Source organism: Cariama cristata, unplaced genomic scaffold (assembly GCF_000690535.1).
Source record: "Cariama cristata isolate BGI_N322 unplaced genomic scaffold, ASM69053v1 scaffold22181, whole genome shotgun sequence".
Taxonomy (NCBI): Eukaryota; Metazoa; Chordata; class Aves; order Cariamiformes; family Cariamidae; genus Cariama; species Cariama cristata.
Genome location: NW_009600271.1, coordinates 51147 through 70112, shown reverse-complemented (window position 1 = coordinate 70112; position 18966 = coordinate 51147). Strand labels below are relative to the sequence as shown.

At 37.9% G+C, this 18966-nt stretch overlaps 1 protein-coding gene across 1 annotated transcript in view; it reads right to left on the bottom strand.

The window, feature by feature from the left end:
- Positions 1-18966, bottom strand: part of LCLAT1 (lysocardiolipin acyltransferase 1) — a 75964-nt gene that overhangs the window by 46443 nt on the left and 10555 nt on the right. The window contains exons 3-4 of the mRNA XM_009709979.1: positions 13032-13178; positions 4016-4132 (exon numbers count right to left, since the gene is read on the bottom strand). Of these exons, the coding sequence (XP_009708281.1) occupies positions 4016-4132; positions 13032-13178 (264 nt within the window). The remainder of the gene's footprint in view (positions 1-4015; positions 4133-13031; positions 13179-18966) is intronic.

Below are 18966 nucleotides of genomic sequence, written 5' to 3'. Positions count from 1 at the left end.
CTCTGCTTTCCATCGAGAGCCAAGTAAACAGATGCGATAGTACTTGGGATTGCAGTGGTCCCTTTGGCCAACAAAGAGTTGATCTTCCACAGGGTAATTCCTCTGGCTGCCACGCTAAGTGGTCAATGCGATGAAATGTGTTTCAGCACTAAGAAAATCTATAATTAATTGAGCTCATACACTAAGTATTTTGATAGACTAAGGCCAAAGTGTTTGCAGAAGCAAACTTTAAAGCATGCTAGGAAAAAAGGCTAGTACTATTTCAAGTAACGTTTATCAGTAAAGATTAATGAAGAATCTCACAAACCTGCTTTATCTGTTGCAGAGACTGTCACAATTGACTTGCAATTTAATAATTGTTCCCAAGAAGGATGATCTTCTTGCAGGGGTGAAAAATGCATATATTTTGTTAATCTATATTTATCCTAAGTATATTTAATACATTTCTATTCTGTTAATCCTTGCTGAAATTTTTGTTCCTCTTACTCACTTCCACATCTTCAGGTAACACTCTACACTGCGTATCAGGTAGCAAGCTGACCTTATCCAGATACCACCCGGTCTTTCCCCCTTGGTGTTCTCATGTCTATACTGTATTTTCTTTTACCATGCACAAACAATGACATTATATTAAACCATCCTACTTAAAATTATTATTGAGCCAAAGGAACATACTTCTCCAAAAATCAATGCTGAATCAAATGGATGTCTTTCTCTTGCTTAAAAACCAGCAAGAACTGCAGTCCTTATTCTCCTGAGTATATTATTAATTATACGTCTAAAGCATCTTCATAGTCTGTGTTTACTCTTGGGTGATTCTAAGGTTTATATGAATGAGGAAGCACTAATGTGATCATTTACGAGTAAAACAGTATTTTCACTGTCTTAGCATCTGAACATAATGAAAGGAAAAAACAGTCAGCTTAGACGAGTCAACTCAGGGAGTAAGAGCTATCACTCATGAAGAGCTAGAATGTGGAAAAAAAAGAAAGCTCAAAAGCCAAGGAGATGTATTGCCTAAACAATTTTTATCGCTTTTTTAGTGGAGGTTATATAGATTTCCACACCCCCCCCCCCCCACTCCAGCTCCCGTAATCTCACCAATGACTTAGAAACCATCATAGCAGCATCTACGGGCAAAAGAGATGAAATAGTTGAAATAATGACCATATAAGAGCGAGAAGGCAGCCAGAGGAATTTGAGCGTTGGTCATCACTGGCAAAAAAATCCATTCACATGGTTCAGAAATTTTTGCCACCTATGGAAAGCAAAGGACTAATAACTGCTCGGATTATGCTGTCAGGGTGCAGACAGTGCTTCCTCTAGGAAGAAACTCTCCTGCAGAGATACAAGCAACATTTTACTGAAGGTTATTTTTTCCCCGATTCTTCATTTCCTATTCAGGAGGGTCGCTAATAGTTAATTTTATGTAACAACAGGTAATTCTTTCATGCTTCAGCTTGTGATGCATATTAATCAGGGTTCTTGCCAAATTAAATTAGTTTTTTCGACATTTGAAAAGCAGTTAAACTTCTAATGACATTTTCCCCCCTCTCTTCATCAACCTATTTTTGGAGCAAAATAATGTACTCAGGCCTGAAGTAAAGACACTTGAGCCTCAAGAATGGAAAACAGCCACGAGCCAAAATGTATTCACAGGAGAGCTATAGGGCAATAAGGTTGTCAACTATGCACAAAAATACTTTCAAAGACGTAAACATGATGTTAAATTCTCCACCACTCCCTTGTGCATGTTAAAGTCACACACATTGCTTTGTGCTTGCAGTTATGAGCAGAAAAAAAGGAAGCAAGTCTATTTTTATGATTATTGCTACTATTGCAGCATTAGGACAGTCCAGAAACAGGGACTTATGTTAACACCATATCCTTAACAACCCTGGCTTTATTACTGCTAGTATACGAAATGAGAATGGTAAAAAAAGCATTCTAATAGTTTAAGTAAGTCAAACCAGAGCTGCATGATAATGCCACGTGCCAACTGTGCCATCTGCATCTGAAAATCTACCTGGACATCTATATTGTACAGATGAAAAAAAATTATATATATATGCAGGTATATTATATGCTTAAGTGTTTTAAAGTCAAGCAACTACAATTAGGTTGTCCATAAACCCAAAACATTTCAACATAAATGGTCTGTATTTGGCACACTTGCAAACAACTGAAAAATCAATTCTTAAATTAGTAAGTAATAACTAAGTATTTTAAAATGCAAGTTGAACTACCTTCTCACACATAATTTACTACATAATTGCATACAGTCATAATATATATATAGCTTATAATGCCTATCAAGGTACCCAATACCTAGTAAGTTCAATGCTAAAGGGACATTAATATTTCACACAATATTTGCCCGCCTTAAATAAAAGTATGACTTAAAAGCATTTGAAAGACTGGACAAAAAACAATCATCTAGGAATGTTTTTGGTTTTTCCCCAGCTTTGTACTACATAAAATCAGTTAATCAACCTCAAATATTTTCCTTTTTATAACCCAATAGCCTAATTTGCATAGATCTCTCACAGCAATAGAACAGCATTTTCAGAAAATAAGAAAATGACTGTATAACCACAAAGCGTGTTTCTGCAGCAAATACATATTTATTTTTTTTAAGTTGATAATATTTTGAGTGGAAAACATTCCTTTAACTGAAAATTTATTCTGGGCTAGAAATACTATTATGCACTTGGTTAACCTAATGCTGAAAAGTTTTAATTAAAACAAGTTTTTGAAATTGCGTATGTGGCAAATTTTTTTTTACTACAGCAAATTGAGTAATAAACATGCAAGACAGATGAAATCTAAGATGTCCACTACTGGATGTCCAATAATAACAGGGTCAATTAGATACATGGTCCAGCTAGTGTTGTCCAGCTGGACAAAATATCAAAGCATCTACAGGGATTTTAGGATATCTGCTTAGAAGGAATCAGGCAAAATGCAAGCCAGCTCTGCTCCTAAAATCCAAACAAGGTTTCCAGCAAGGGAAAAAACCCACCAGGAGGCCCTTATTCTTTTTAATAGTGTCAAACTTGTTCCTTTGGCTGTCAGATAACCAGCATGTGTTAAAGATTTAAAATCGCTTTTCCCCTGAAGAACTAGCCTTGAAGTCACTTCATATCTACTGTACACGTTCATTTTCTTCAAGCATACATTCATATATCCTGCAAACATTCACTCGTCTGTATTTGAATCACCATCACATCAGTATCATTTAATGATTACACCGTTACGGTCTCAAATCTCATCGAAATGCCTGTTCCTAAAACAGCCCACAGCCACGTCGATCTAACAAGCAATCACATCTTTATACTCTGTTCCCCTGATAATTGGGACTCAGTCTCTACCCCTAGATTAATACAGGGATGGAAGACCATTTCTAGGTAAAAAGCACGATCAGGCGTTCTCTCACCCACCCCTCTGCCAAGCAGCACAATTCCTATTTTACGCAACTTCTCCAAGTCACCATCACCTGAAAAACCTGGCAGCGCTGGGCAGCTGACTTGCTGCGTCTACATGCTGTTGGGCATTCCCCTTGTCCATTTAACAGAGCAACTTGTGGTCTCATCTCTCAGACTTTAAAACCAGACTGTTTTCAGAGAGGGCAGCGTTACACATGTCTGTGTGCTCAGTGTCAACGGCTCAGTTTGGGGTTAAGGACTGGCACATACAGTAAGGCTGAACTTCCCTGGGATCTTTTCTACTCTGAGGCACACTGCTAAACAAACTACAGTATTTAAAAAAAAAGAAAATATTGTTTTCATCCACTGCATATCTCCTGATATTAGTATCTGTTATCAACTCTCTCAAATCTCTCCATATTACAATCATTTTAAGTAGGGTTGCAAGCAAGGGCTTTTTTTGTGCTCAGAATACAAAAAGTTTTCCTGAAATTACTTCAAGCAGTTTTGTGAAGACCAGCTCCTACAGCTTCGGTGAGATTTGTTCTCTTAAAGGAAAAAAAGAACATATAAATACAGAGCAGGATTACCTTCCCTTAGACGTTCAACCACAAAAGTGAATCCAGTAGTCCGCGGATGTAAGACGTACTCATATTTTTGAAGTCCGTTCTTTTCAGCGAATTCATTGCTGCGGGCTTTGGTATTGGCTGAAGGACAGAATAAAAAAACACCATTTTCTATTAGCGTGCATGTAGATCAAGAATTAAATATCATTATTATACAACAGGAAGAGTACAACAGGAGTTCACACAGTACAAATACGCAACAGCTTTTCAGGTGGAGGCAGACTGAGTGAGCTTTCAGCTGGCTATAGTATGGTATGAGGAAGAGCAATGTGGATTGCAAGAAAAGCCTTTTTACCCTCTCATTTCATTTTAGAAAATGATCAGCAAGTCTTTCATATTTATCAAATGCAATCTGAAATTAAAGTCTGTTAATAGTTCTCTGTACACTTCAATACCCAAATACCCATTTTACAGTAAAATCTGTTAATTGGCTCAATTTTTTTTTTTTTTTTTTTTTAACTCAAAAGGCACAGTGTATAGTGATGTAGGTTTGATATTATGTACAGAAATACCTTGAGGTCAGTGTTTAATCACAATAAACTTATTTTGGAGAGAAAACATTGAATGGAGGACAATAGTTAATCTAATACATTAAAATGGTATTATAAGTCTTCATTCTGAACTTGACACTTTTTGTTCAACCTGTGCTGCACGTATATATCCTGTTTTAATTTTTTCACCAACTGCCTCAGTGTGGCAACACATGCTTGGGACTGTGCACGGAGTACACGCAAGGCACCTGGCAAGCGGCGTGGCTAAACCCTGTGACAAATATGCTTCCTCTGACAAAAAGAAGCCTCTCCTGAGAAGAGTGAACAAAGGTTTTTCAGAGTCAATTGCTAACAGAGCCCACTAAGCAAGGAAGACACAGACACTAAAGTGAAAACTTCTGAAGGCAGGAGAAGCAGCAATTTGTTCTCCAGTGATGTGCAGGAGGCTCTTCCAAGCAGCCTCAGTTAGCAGCCAAACAGACTTTGCTGGCTACACTTACTTCTTCATCACGGATACTGCTGTGCCCCCCCGGGGCCAAAAGGCAATGGACTTATTAAATAACTCATATTTATAGTCTTACAGGTGTTTTAAAAGACAAAATCCCAGCAATAGATCTATGGAACAAAATCATCGCCTAAGCAACAGATCATCTTTTTCAAGCAGAAACAGTTCTTTAAGTGTCCACAGTTAACCTTACAAAGATGGGAGATAAAATAATGAAAAACACATTGCTGCTTAATAATTTAACAGAATTGATAGTTATAGGTAAGTCCTTTCCCTTGCAATCATCGTAATTTTTCCTGTAAAGGAACAATAGCACGAGTGGACAAATCAACAATAGTATGATATGTCCTTTTTGCAGTAATGCAACTTTCCTGCATCTTTCTTTTTTTCCTAAATTACATAAACTTTTTGTTTATCAAAAAATGTGGTATCTCTCCTAAAGGACTATCTACCTATTAATAAATGCTACAGCATATCAGTATATTGAGTATTTTCTCCCTGTGGCATACTGTTTCCACACATAAAAGTACTGCTTTTCATACATGCAACCTTTAAAATTTAGTGCACAGATTTCCTGACCATGTGATTTGGAGGAAAGGAAAACTGTTGCACAGTAGCCAAGCAAGTGATTCAGCAAAGAGAATCCAAAGATTTAATTCTTGCCAAATTGCCAAAACGTACCAATACTTGAAAATACTACTTCTTCAAAAGGCGTTGCTAAAATTACAGAATGTGTGAAATACTAACATTACACTTGGCTATGTAAGTTAAATTTATCTTTCCTTGGACATATGGATTATGTCTCTAACCACGTGATCATAGCACCTATTTTTGTCTGCTCGACTATTACTCCATCTGATGTTGAAAATGGACTATTCCGAATCAGCGAAGGGAACTTGCCTTTAGGACTCCTACCTCTGTGATGGCAAAACTTGCCAAGTGAGTCATGAGCAAGACTTGGAATGGCAGAAAAGGCAAGAATAATCTGGTAATTATTAAATGCTCTTCTGAAAAGCCAGATTCTACCTCTTAGACATAACTATATTGGACTATTAGCTCAACAACTTCAAGTCTTTATTTTCTAAGAAATGACACTGATCACCAAGGATGTTCCTATAAAAAGCATACAAGCCAAGAGTTCTTTTCCAGATTCTGTGGTGATTCAAGTAAAATGCTTTAAATTAATTTACCACAAAGTTTAAGCTACTGTGTTGTTTCTTTCAAAAGACAGAAGAAGTATCTGCTTCATTTTCTGCATATCCAAGTTTGGGTTTCACTTGGAACATTTGCAGTCTGCAAATCAAGACAATCAAAGTTTTGAGTCACAAATGCCATATAAGCCTACATAAAGTTAGGCAGTCTAAAAAAAAAAATTAAATCTAAGCCTTAAGCATCTCAAACTGCACACAGTTAATGAGCACTCAGAAAAGCCCGCTCCATATGTCTGCTCACTAGCACTTTGTTTCAGAGGGAACATGAAAATGAATTCCTTGGTGTTTGCAAAATACTCCTACTTGCACTGCAGGAAAACTGAAGAGTAAATGGGCAGTTTTGTTTTCTGAGCAAGACCTAATTGATGCTGCAAAAAATGTTTGGCACCTCCGCTGCCCGTTGCCTTCAAGTTATGATCTTCAAAACTCCTCTTAGCGCACCTCCCTCCACTTGGAAACAACTCGCTGTAAACATCTGCAAAACATCTCCCAAATTTCCCTTTATTACAATGCCATTCTAAAAATGTGTGAACAGCTGGACAATGACACACCGGCCAACACTATTTAGCTATTTCCTGATATTTGTATCCCTGCCTTGCCTCTGGACTGTAAGTTTTATACAACAGAGATAGTTCCCTTCCCCTTTTGCATGACTCTAGCATAGTGGGATTTTAGAACCAGAATAACGCTCCCAGCTAATATAACAACCACTGTCATCTAGAAAAATCATCTCCCTCTTCCCTTCCTAACAACTATCAAGCCACAGATCTTTGCGCATTAAACAATATTTATTACAGCAAGTCAGGAAGGTCAAAGGGTTTTGATGCTATCCTGAAAGCAAGGGTAAGATATGCCTTCGCCCTGCTGAAAAGTAAGAATAATGCCCTACCTCTCCCTCCTGCTACTCTCAGCATTTGAAGAAAACAGTTTCTTACTCTGCTATTACTTACGAACAGATGCACTGACTGCCACCTTGTCAGAAGCAAGCAGTTCGGTTCCTACTGCTCTTTGGGTCCCTGTGCGAGACACCTGTGCCTAAACTCTCTAGGGAAAATTCAGAGCAAGTCTCCTGCTCAGAACTGGATTCAACAAAAGGCAGAAAATGGGATGTTCCCCATTCCATGAAACCTACAGGTTAAAAAACTGATCCAGGAAATTAGAAACCTATTTTTATATCCTCTCCAACCTGAGGGAATTCGCAGAACAAACACCTCTTTAAAATCCCTTAATCAATAGACCAGGCTACGCTGCTAGTGCTACAAAACTTACGCAGATGCCTCATCGTTCTGCAGTCCAGATTATAACATTCTTAGGTGAAAGAATAAAAAAGTGAAAGATGCCTTTGTAAGCCTGATAGTGAAAACACTTCCTTAAAAAGAGGAAACGTATGTTCTCTTCTTTGCTTCCAACCAGCTAACACGAATTGCATAAAGCAGCTCTTGAAGCAGGGACTGAAAATGAACTCAGTTTGGGTCTCCTCAATCCCCAAAGGTCACGCACACCCTTTGGCTAAGGGTAATGCCCCCCCTTGCTTACTCTCTGAAAAATATGAGTAAGCATTGTTTTCTAGAAACAAGTATTGTCTTCCTTACACTGTATTTAAGCCAAAGTAAATTAGCCCCAGAGTTTTTGTTCATCATTCCTATTAGATGTACTTTGCATTTTAACTCCTTGGTTCTATTTCTTCCTACGATAAAAAAGAATAAGTAGAATAATCTACTTCTATGGAAAGCAGCTCGTTTATTAACAGAGGGTGATGCGAGACCTCTCCTGATCCAGAACTGCTTCATGCTCTGTCTCCTCAGGTCTCACGCTGACTTGCCTCTCCTCCCATGTCTCTGTCAGCTAAAACATGCTGCCTCTCAGAGGGTATGTTCTTTGGGGTGGTGACAAGTACAAGAAATCCAATTTATTTGAGTCTTTAGACACTACTGCAGAGCGATTGTCAAACTACAGAAGAGACCAAGAATTTAAGGGTTCTGGCCATAACCTCTTACTTTTTTTTTTGTTCCTGTACTGCCTTTGGTACATCATTTGATTACATTTTTTTCTCAAAATTTATCTCAAAATTATGTGGGCAAATCCCTTTGATCACATTTTTAAATTACTGGAAAAGCTCAGAAAGTCACCACATTCTAGAAGCATCACACTCCAAAATTTCATCGAAATTAACTGGAGGAAGAAATGATGCTAACACATTTTCTTGCTTTTGGAGTTACAGATTTTTAAGAAGTTAAATTGCTTTTGCTTCTGAAACCCGGAGGATAAAGTGAACAAATTCAATTTTTTTAAAGTCAAATCACATTTTTAATTTGTGAGCTAGTTTTGAATTAAAACAAAAATCTCTAGAATTTGACTTTGATGAAAGCCATAACGCAGTAACAAGCTGTATTCGTGTGAGTCTGAAGAGTATCTGGAACTAAAACTCCGAGACCTGTATGAAAAGCTAAGTCTGTGCTCCCCATGAAATATATATGCAGCATTAGCTCGTCTCAAACAAGCTCAAGTGCTTTTGTCCAGGCTGATGTGTTTTGCTGGATGTCACCTAACAGGATTATAAAATTCCCTCATCCTCCTACCAGAAAGCTGATTGTGACACCTTTAATACAACTATTCTGATCAACCCTCAACTACTTTTTTTTTGGTTTTTTTACTAGTAGTAGTGCACTGAAATTTGAATATTAAGTACTACCTTTTCCTTTAATCTGACTTGTGATAAAAGCATGCATGTACTTCTACAACTTATTAAAGAATAGATGAGTACTCCAAAAATCTCTCTTTAATAAAAAAATCCTCATTTATCTATTAGAGGTTTGGATAGAAAGTATAAGAGCTATATGGGCTTACAGTCAATGTTTTAAGAAAAAGTAATTGTTCCTATTTGCACTACTTTCAAACTATTACATATTAAATCAACCTCCACCTGTGCTTTTGAATAATATTTCTCTGCATTATCAAAGTACATCACATTTACTGGAAAAGAGAAAAATCCAACTGCAGTCCATTGTTACCTTCTAGACGGAATATCTTATGTGATCAACATCACAACATTCCTGCCAAAATTTGGGCTCTAGCAAGCTTTCCTACTTGTTTTTCAGCTGTTCCTCAAGGAAAAAAGGTCTGTGCAATCACACTCTGTCCACCTGTTCCCCTTAACTTCTGAAGCTATTGTCACCTGCAAACAAAGTTTGACAGAGACAAGAGATTCAAAGATAATTAAGCCCCAGAGGAGTTTTGCAAAAACCAAGGGCTGACTAAAGTGGAGCCTCCGAGAGCAGAGATCTTAATAACGAGAAGAGCCAGGGCAGGCTCCATGGGTACTTAATCTGTCAGGGCTTTCAGCACAGCATGCAGCGGTCCGTCCGTTAACGCAAGGACTGGTGAGGATGAGCCATAGCACAAGATGCCTCTTGCCAAGACAGCAGCAAGAGATTTGTGGAGGAAATCTCACATGGAAGAAAACACAAGGTAAAAGGAGAAGTTGGAGTGAAGAAGAGACACGTATAGGGATGCAGACACAAACCTATAGGAAATGAGGCTTTAACAGGCACAGAGCAAGACAGGAACTTATTTTTTGTTATTGCTTTCTGAAGAATGACTACAGAGAGTCTTGCAAGGAACAGCAAGAAAAACAAAAGAACAAGCAAAATGGTGGGTTCCAGCTTTCCAGAAGCACTAGGCTTATGGTTGCTTTGTTTTCTTCAGGGCTTCAGAAAGTATGGCAATATGTATTATCTGCTGAGGGTTTCTTTTTAAGCAATCAGAATAAAATACCTTTGATGCACTGAGCTTTAACCTTGAAGTACTCCAGAGTAAAAAGATGACCAACCTATCAGAAATAAGTATATAATTATTACCTCAGACCCTATACATCCAGTCTGCAAATACATTGTTCAGGGTTCATGACATTACTATTTCTAAAATTTACTTACGTAGCATCTTCCACTGCAAAGTACTTCACCAACTTGAAGTTAGGCAGTGGCCCATATATACAGTCATACTTTACATTTCTTTGAAATCTTTCATTCTCAAATACCTGAAAACATTATACAATTTCTTATAAAGAGGAGTAAATCTATCATTGTCATGCAGCCACTGAGAGAATAAAAAAAAAAATGATAGCAGCACAGTGCTGCACAGCACTTCTGCTTTTCAGTGAAGTACATGTAGAATGTTATTTCTCATTTTAAGCATCAGAAGAATTTTGTTTTCAGAAGTAATTAGCAGTTTTAGAATTTGGTCAGAAAAGAAGAACCATTGCCTCTATTTTTGTAAAATGTCCCCTAGGACATTGAGTGACCATTCAGAACAGAACTGCGGTTTCTTTCTTATTCTACAAGATGGAACATGAGGTTGCAAAAGGTCCTAATATGTCAATAACATAACAGTCTTCTGAAAATAATTTTTTTCAAAATGTTACACAAAGTACATTATTCTGTTGTATCATTCTCATATTGCATAAGCTTATTGCTTGGTCAGGATTAGCCTGGCAAGGGATTTTGCCCTCTCTCCTATAATATTTTAAAATATATGAGCTAATCTTTCCTGTGAAGGCAATTAGATAGGGAGAGCTATTTACTTTCACAGAAAAATCCCCAGGGTTTTGTCTATCTATACATCTTACTATGCACAAATATAATATCAAGGGGGCATTCATTACTGATTGCAAGTTAAGAGTGCTAAACACCGGACAGTTTAACATGCCAGAAGCCAGCACGGCTGCCCAAGGAAGCAGTGAATCTTTCCTGTGAAGGCAATTAGATAGGGAGAGCTATTTACTTTCACAGAAAAATCCCCAGGGTTTTGTCTATCTATACATCTTACTATGCACAAATATAATATCAAGGGGGCATTCATTACTGATTGCAAGTTAAGAGTGCTAAACACCGGACAGTTTAACATGCCAGAAGCCAGCACGGCTGCCCAAGGAAGCAGTGCCCTATCGTCTTCCCTGTCCATCACTCCGTCCTCCCCACCGCACTGCTTCCTCCCTCGGCTGCTCAACAAGCCAGAGGGAAACAATCACCACCCATCTGCGGTGGCTTCAGAAGGACAGCGCACTTAGGTCAGGTAGCCATTTGACACTGCAAAGTTAAAAAGTACGTGTCACATATATGAGGAAGGAAAACTAGAACAACAAAAACACCTTAAAAAAAATCTGTGTTCAGAAATCTAATTAGAGAATTTTTTTAATATTAAGTGAAGAATCTCGTCTGCATGAATTTCTCAGTGGATGGTATCAACAGCATATACTCAAATTTAGTCTAAGTCATTTATATCAGTTACAACAGCAGAGAGAAAACCCCGCATTTCCATAAGCAACTCCACATTCAGGTGGGAGCACTCGCACCACCGCCTTTGGGACTCCACAGCACAGACATTAACACACTGTGGCTGTCTCGGTCCTCAGCTAATTCTTTGTTTTAAAACTGCAGTACAAAACTTCCTCAGTTCTTTAAAATCTGTTGTCTCTGAGGAACGTTGGGAGGGATTAGAAAATACGCATAATTTATGGAATAAATTACAAACAATCCAGTTCTTTCAATCATCTTGAGATGGAAACACCTGTTCAGAAAGCAATTGTGAGCAACTCAAGGAGTCGTCTCCTGATTCCATCAATAAGATAAAGATTTCATCTCCTAATTCAGAGCTAGGAGGGTCAGCTGTTCATTAATTCAAGAAAAACCCAAAATTTAAAGTCAGATAATTTCCATCTTTATTCCTAATTTCAGATACAAAAATAACTAATTCATCAAGAAATATCATGTGAAGCAGTCCAAGAAAGCACAATGAATTTATGCTCTTTTAGGCTGGCTGATGAAGTCATGACAATTCCCCACAGTGTGATAGCATCTGAATACTATACATACTCATTTTTTAAGGATATCAGGAATACAGAAGAAAAAATAGCAGTACGCGTTAGTTATTTTTATACTGTGTCTAGTACTTACTGATCCGGCATTGCAATAAAATATGATTTGAGAATATCTGCAATGGAAAATATAGTAAAAATCTTTTAAATAAGCTAAAAGGTAGAAGTTCAATTGTAATTGATTTTCCATTTAAAGATGATGCTTCTCAAATCATACGGCACACAGAATATTCATACAATGTTTTCTTTTATTGACAATTGAGTCATCTTCACCACTGGTTAGCAGCTTGCTACTGATGCCATAAGATACCTGTATTAAGGTAGATATTTTATTAAGAATTAATACTACAGGATCAAACTCATTAAATTTACTCTTACAATAATGTCAACATTTGTTTTAGGGAGGTATTTTTCTTATAGAGGCAGGTACAGACTGCTTATGTGGCGTAAGGAACAACTATCTCCATTTTCTCCTCTTAAAACGCTAGGCAAGAAATCTAATGGAATCATTAGTTCTCCTTTTCAATCACTCTTCCAGAGGACTGAAACGATTTTCCACTGTTTGCCACAGTAATACGGGAAACGGGAACATGCAAGTGATTTATTCCAGGTCTTGAAACCTACTTTTGCTAATGCAATGTACATACAGTACTAACCAATATAAAGCCATTTCAATCATCAGATGCTTTGAAATGTAAGTTATTTCAGCAAGACTGGCAAAGCCTCTCAGTGGAACTACATTTGTGCCTCTCAAATGAATCAGCACATACAATCATTCACTATAACTTCTACTGTCCATGAAAACCCAGTCTTGCTCCTGCCTTGGACTTTAAGTATTTCCATAAACAACAAATAATTTCCATGTTGAACATTCCATGAGATGATGTCAAGTGCAGCCTACCTGTGAGATCAGTTCCTTCTGGAAAGATGAGGAGTTGTAGTGGTTCACGAATGTCACAGAAATAATCCAGCATTTTTTCAAAGTGACTCTTGTCATCTTCCCACTTTCTCTGAATGAAAACAAAGGCAGCAACCTGCATCGCCCAGCCTAAAGTTTGAAAAATACACCTTTAGTAACATTTTACTCTGATACTTCCACAGTGTCTGTTATTCCAATATCTTTTATAAATTGTGTTAGACACAAGGTTTTATTTGCTGCCCACCTGTACTCACCTCTGGTTAAGAGCACTTAGTTACCTTGTAAAAGGAGTTTTGGGTAGGAAGCAAAAGAACGCATAATCTAAATAAATCAATCTAAGTAAATTTGGAATGGCTATGGTTTTGCAAAACTCAAGTTACCAGAGTTCGAAAAGCTTTCCAGAGAACAAGAATAGGGTCAATGCTGTCAAAGTAGGTTGTAGCAAGGAGAGGGTTGGTCTCCTCTCCCAGGTAAGAAGTGATAGGACAAGAGGAAGTGGCCTCAAGTTGCGCCAGGGGAGGGTTCGGTTGGGTATTAGGAAAAATTTATTCACCAAAAGTGTTGTCAGGCACTGGAACGGGCTGCCCAGGGAAGTGGTGGAGTCACCATCCCTGGAGCTATCTAAAACACATGTAGGTGTGCTGCTTAGGGACATGGTTTAGTGTTGGGCTTGGTAGCGTTAGGTTTATGGCTGGACTTGATGATCTTAAAGGTCTTTTCCAACCTAAACGATTCGGTGATTCTGTAAGGTGAAGTATTTAAAACCAAGGCCCTCACCATAATATCCTTAATCACTGCAACACTGATTTGCTCAAGGGAAGGCGCTGCCCCTGCAGACAAACATCTCGACAATGCACTGTAGGATAAAAGCAAGCTGCATTATATAGACATAGTTGCCCTTAGCACTGCATGTTAACCATGTGCATTGTGCAGAAAATACCTATTGCTTTGAGGGCTTTATTACATATACCTTCTTATAATTTTCATTAGTAATAGAAAAAATATAAAGTTGTTCTTTACACTTGATTAAAGAAAAATTGGATGTATATCCATTTGTTTGTATTAATACACAAGACAACTGTGAAGATTTACAGCCTGACATCAAACTGACAATGTAATGCAGTTAAGTAAATGAAACTGCTGCTGAGCCTGCAGCTCAGGGGTCACATGCCATTATCTTCAATAAACTTTTTTTTTTTTTTTGCAAAATTTAGTATACAGTTTATCACATATTAGAAGTTCTGTCCGCTAGTTCAGACAGCAAGACAAAAAAAAAATCAGGGTTCCAGTTCTACCTCATGCCCGTGATGCTCCCTTCTTAAACAGGGCTCAGAGGAGCATGACATCACCTTACCACTGTACCTGGCTAGCTTGGATCTCATCAGAAAACCTGCAGACAGATATTCCACATCAAAGAGGAAACATCACAGCTGCCCATTCTCCTCTTTGCTCACCACAGTTCTCCAAATCTGTTTTTCCTTTGCTGGCGACTTATAGCATGTTATTCTTGCACTTTATTTCAGCTCCTCTTTACAGGGATTCCTTTCTATTCTGTTTGTGGCAATATCTTACAAGGAGCATATGCTAGAAAAACTCTTAAAGTCATCAATTTTTAAATCAACTTTGTAAGTCAGTGTGGATAATGCATTAACCAAGCTGCACAATCTCTTCTATATTGGTTAGGAACATTAATTGTATTGTTAAAGATGTGTAACCTGTATCGTGGGATAGATACTTTTTATTTTTAAATCAATTAAACAGATGGAGTATGCATAACTAACACGCCTTCTGCAATCTGGACCTAATGAGTCTCAGATATTCAGATAATGAATGATATCCAGATAACTTAATACTGGAAGTGGTTATATGAAGTAAGAAAAGAAACACCCAGAATGCAGTCTCGGCAAATCTTTTCAAATTTGCATGCTGTGCTTGTTAAAAACCCTCTGTGAACAAAACTAAACTTTGACCACAACATTTTATGTGCATCTATGCACATATCACCTTCCCACATCTGCAATGTCAAGAAGTATCAGTATAGCTTTATTAATAGATGTTATCCATGTTTAAACAAATAATTTGCAGGGAAAAAACACAGGTCAATCTTAAAGTAACTGAAAAATAACTTAGGTAATTTAACTGTGCTTTCTCCTGGCATTTAATCATCTCCTACTCCTACAATACATTTCACTACAATGGTGCAAACCCAGTATTTTTGATTGAACTAATCAGGGCTTCATTGTCACTCTCGTCATTGTGTTATATGAAGAGGACACCTTTTCATACCAAATGTTACCAAATACCAAGTGGTGCCAAAGCATTCGGTTCCTCTAGAAGATACATGGAGATGGTATGAAGGTGTGTCAGGAAAAGTCCAGGTTGGACATTAGGAAAAGGTTCTTCACTGAGAGGGTGGTCGGTCACTGGAACAGGCTCCCCAGGGAAGCAGTCAGGGCACCAAGCCTGTCAGAGTTCAAGAAGCATCTGGACAACGCTCTTAGTCATACAGTTTAGTTTTAGGTAGTCCTGCGTGGAGCAGGGAGTTGGACTTGATGATCCTTATAGGTTCTTTCCACCTTGAGATATTCTGTGATACCTCATCTGAAATCCAATTCATAAAAATGGACACAGCAAAGAAAAAAGCCCTCTAAGCAGAAACAGAGATGCCCTTTACTGTACCATTTACAACTCTCAATGCTCCATGAGACAGAGTGGAAAAATACACAGAGGTTAGGAAAGTTGTGCTGTGGTTTTGGTGTTTTCCAATTGTCCTCAGCCCAGATCTTTTGTATGTTTTACGTACCATAGAGACTACGCCTAAACTAGTTTATGCAAAACCTGTACCGGGCTAAACGATTTTACTGTCTGGTATCACACATCAGGCCTAAATTATTCAGTCCTTGTGTTCTCATTGCAGCAGAGTCCGTAGGTGGAAAGAAGGGAAATGAGAAGCAAAATAAATGCTCACTTGGGAAGCCTGCGGATACTTTCCCAGGTCAGCAGCTCCTGAGGAAGAGTGATTTTGGTCCACAACATGGAGACAGCATGGAAAAAACCCTCACTGCCAGATCCTACCCTCTCCCCTACCTTTCTCCATGCAGCACAAGGCTTTAAATTACATGGAAACTTGCATATAAAGGATTATTGCTAGAAAGAGTTTAACAGCACTGTGAACATCAAATTACAAACACCTTTAGCTACTAGGAAAGCTGCTGCTTGGGTGACTTGTATTTTACCTGCCTTAAACTGGAGGTTACCATACAGTAGTTTCCCATTCCTGTCCTAAGTGGTGGTGTTATACTCAGGCTACGAAAAATTAAACAGAGGCAGTAATGTAATGACAGTAGAGTGCCAGGGAGGAGGAATAAAGGAGAGGGAAGGGAGTTAGGAGGCATCCAGTTTTTAAATAAACAACAGGTTTGATTTTTCTAACCTTTCCAATAGATAACATCCAGTATTCTGGAAGAATATGTCTATCTCTAAGTGTACATCTAATTAGATAAAAGAGTCTTGACTGCCCAAATAAGAACAGATTATCTAACAGTCAGATGACTAACAGTAAAGGACTCAGTTTTTCCTCCCCACTTACCCCATCACAGCACACTGCACCAAACTATTTTACCACCTAGGAAAGTGGAAGAATCTTCCACATTTGCTCAGCTTTAAGGTCTCCAGTGAATAGCAACAAAAATATGAATTACTGCCTTGAACCAAAACCGTGGTCCATGTACAGATGGGGAGGAAAGCCTGCTGTCTACATGTCTCCCCGTCCCACCAGGTTCAAGCGGGTGAGGAAACCCAGCACAGGCTTGCAGACACATGCCCTCCAACAACGGGAAAGCAGCTCTCCCTTTGATTTCCATGCCACAGTGCATCTGCTTGTGCTGCTGCAAAAAACAACACGTAACAAGTCCGAGGCATGATGTGGGATCCGAATGGGAATGCAGAGAGAAACAAGAAGAATTCAGTAAAGCAATGGGTAAAATGAAAGCTTTTGCTAATCCGCAAGATTTATGAGTAAGCCGCAGAAGGAATTACCTTCTCATGTGCAGCCTGCAGCGAGACACGCTGTTCAGTTAACTATCGTTAAGTCTAGGTCAACATATTGTCCAAGAAAAGTAATTATATTTTGCTCTTTTTTACAATGTTTTTGGTCGTCTAAAAGCTCCCAGGCAACAGGAATTTTCCTAGCAAAAGCAGTATTTACTTGACTGGGGAAAAATGGCTGTCTTTGGATTTGCAGATTCTTGAGAAATCATCAGTTATAAAAACACAGCAGAGAAACAGTGAAGCTAAAGAAATCATAGCAATGCAACTCCACTGCTTCGCTAAAACAGTCTTCTTGTAATAGACATTTCTGATAACTAACATGGCCTGGAAAAGTATACAAAAAGCATCACACTGCACAGTTCTTGTTCAGAATTGCAAAACAGCAGCGCAAAAACCTACTAGGTAGAGTAACTAGCCATACTGACATTTAAATCAACTTTTTGAAGCCAAAAAAATTAAAAAGGCAGCTTCAAATCTCAAGTAACATATACACACTAATGACACGTATTCCACCCTTCAGTAAGGCTTTATCAGGACATACTTTACACAGAAAAAAATTACTTACACAAAAAGGAAAGCCTGCTATTGAACTACAGAAATGTGCTGTAGGTAAGAATTTCCTTACCGCCTTGGGGATAAAGCAAATTATAGCTTATGCAGGTTGAGAATTTGCAGCATTGTATTAAAAATGTTAGTTCCAAGTATAAAGCTTTTTAAATTCTAAGACCCTGTACTTCTATTTTCCCCACCCCAAATTTTTTTAAAAGAAAATAACACTTGAAGCTGAAATTTCCTAACTGTGATTTCATTGCGAAGGTAATTTGGGAGTAAATAGATACTAGGGATGGAGGTGGTAATGAACAAAAGAGAAAGGGGTGAGTTGTGCAAAAAAGTCTTTGGTTTTGTATCACAATTTTATGTATGTTTCCATGAGCATCTCAGAAATTAGATATCCCAAAAAATGTCACGTCTCTATAGGAGGAATATCATGGCTGATATTGAAAGCAAACATACACCCATCGAGAAAATGGTATCTACATATTTCTTACAGCAATGCAACAGAACAGCTAATAATACCAAGCCCCCCACAAACTAACTCAATAAACGATTCAAAACTATAGAAACAACTAGGAAAGAGGAAACTACAAAGCCTAACTATGGGATTTCCTTGTTACATTCATTCTTCTTCTCTCTTCTCTTCCACTGTGTTAATTCAGTGGTTTTTCACATCAAAAATTCTCTTGGTCAACAATAAAAGCATCATTTCATGTGCATGTATTCAGCAGGGACCTGGTCCTGATCAGGGCTTTTGAGGCAACAGTGAACCAGGCGTCCAGGCTTAATAAGGGAAATCACTCCGAAGCACTTGATCCCACGGTATACAAATAATTGGGTCCATTAACAGTTTGTTATTCCAGGTGTTTTGCTGCAATAGAATATCCAAAAGGCAACCACCATGCAGTTCTGAGTGTTCCTTATTTTAAAGATAGGTAGAAAAGATGTTAGCACATAGAAAAATCACACAGGAAGCCAGGGATTAAAGTTACTATTTATACACTGTTAAGTTTTCATCAGTATAGACTGCTAAACAGATTTCTGCAAATTCAATTAGAATCAGCCATTTTATTGTTTTTTTTTTTTAGATAGTTTTATGTCTAATAACCCAAAGCAAATTAAAAATTAAAATATTTTTTAAAAATTTAATATAATGGTTGGAGTGCACAAACTAGAAATGCTTCTTGAAATAATCTCGTAATGTACAATCTCTGCTCCTGGCAAGTTTTTTTAAACCATGCTCATTTCCAAGAATGTAGTTAATAAGAGTATAATGAATTGAACAACTACCATCTGATTTGGTGAATTCTTT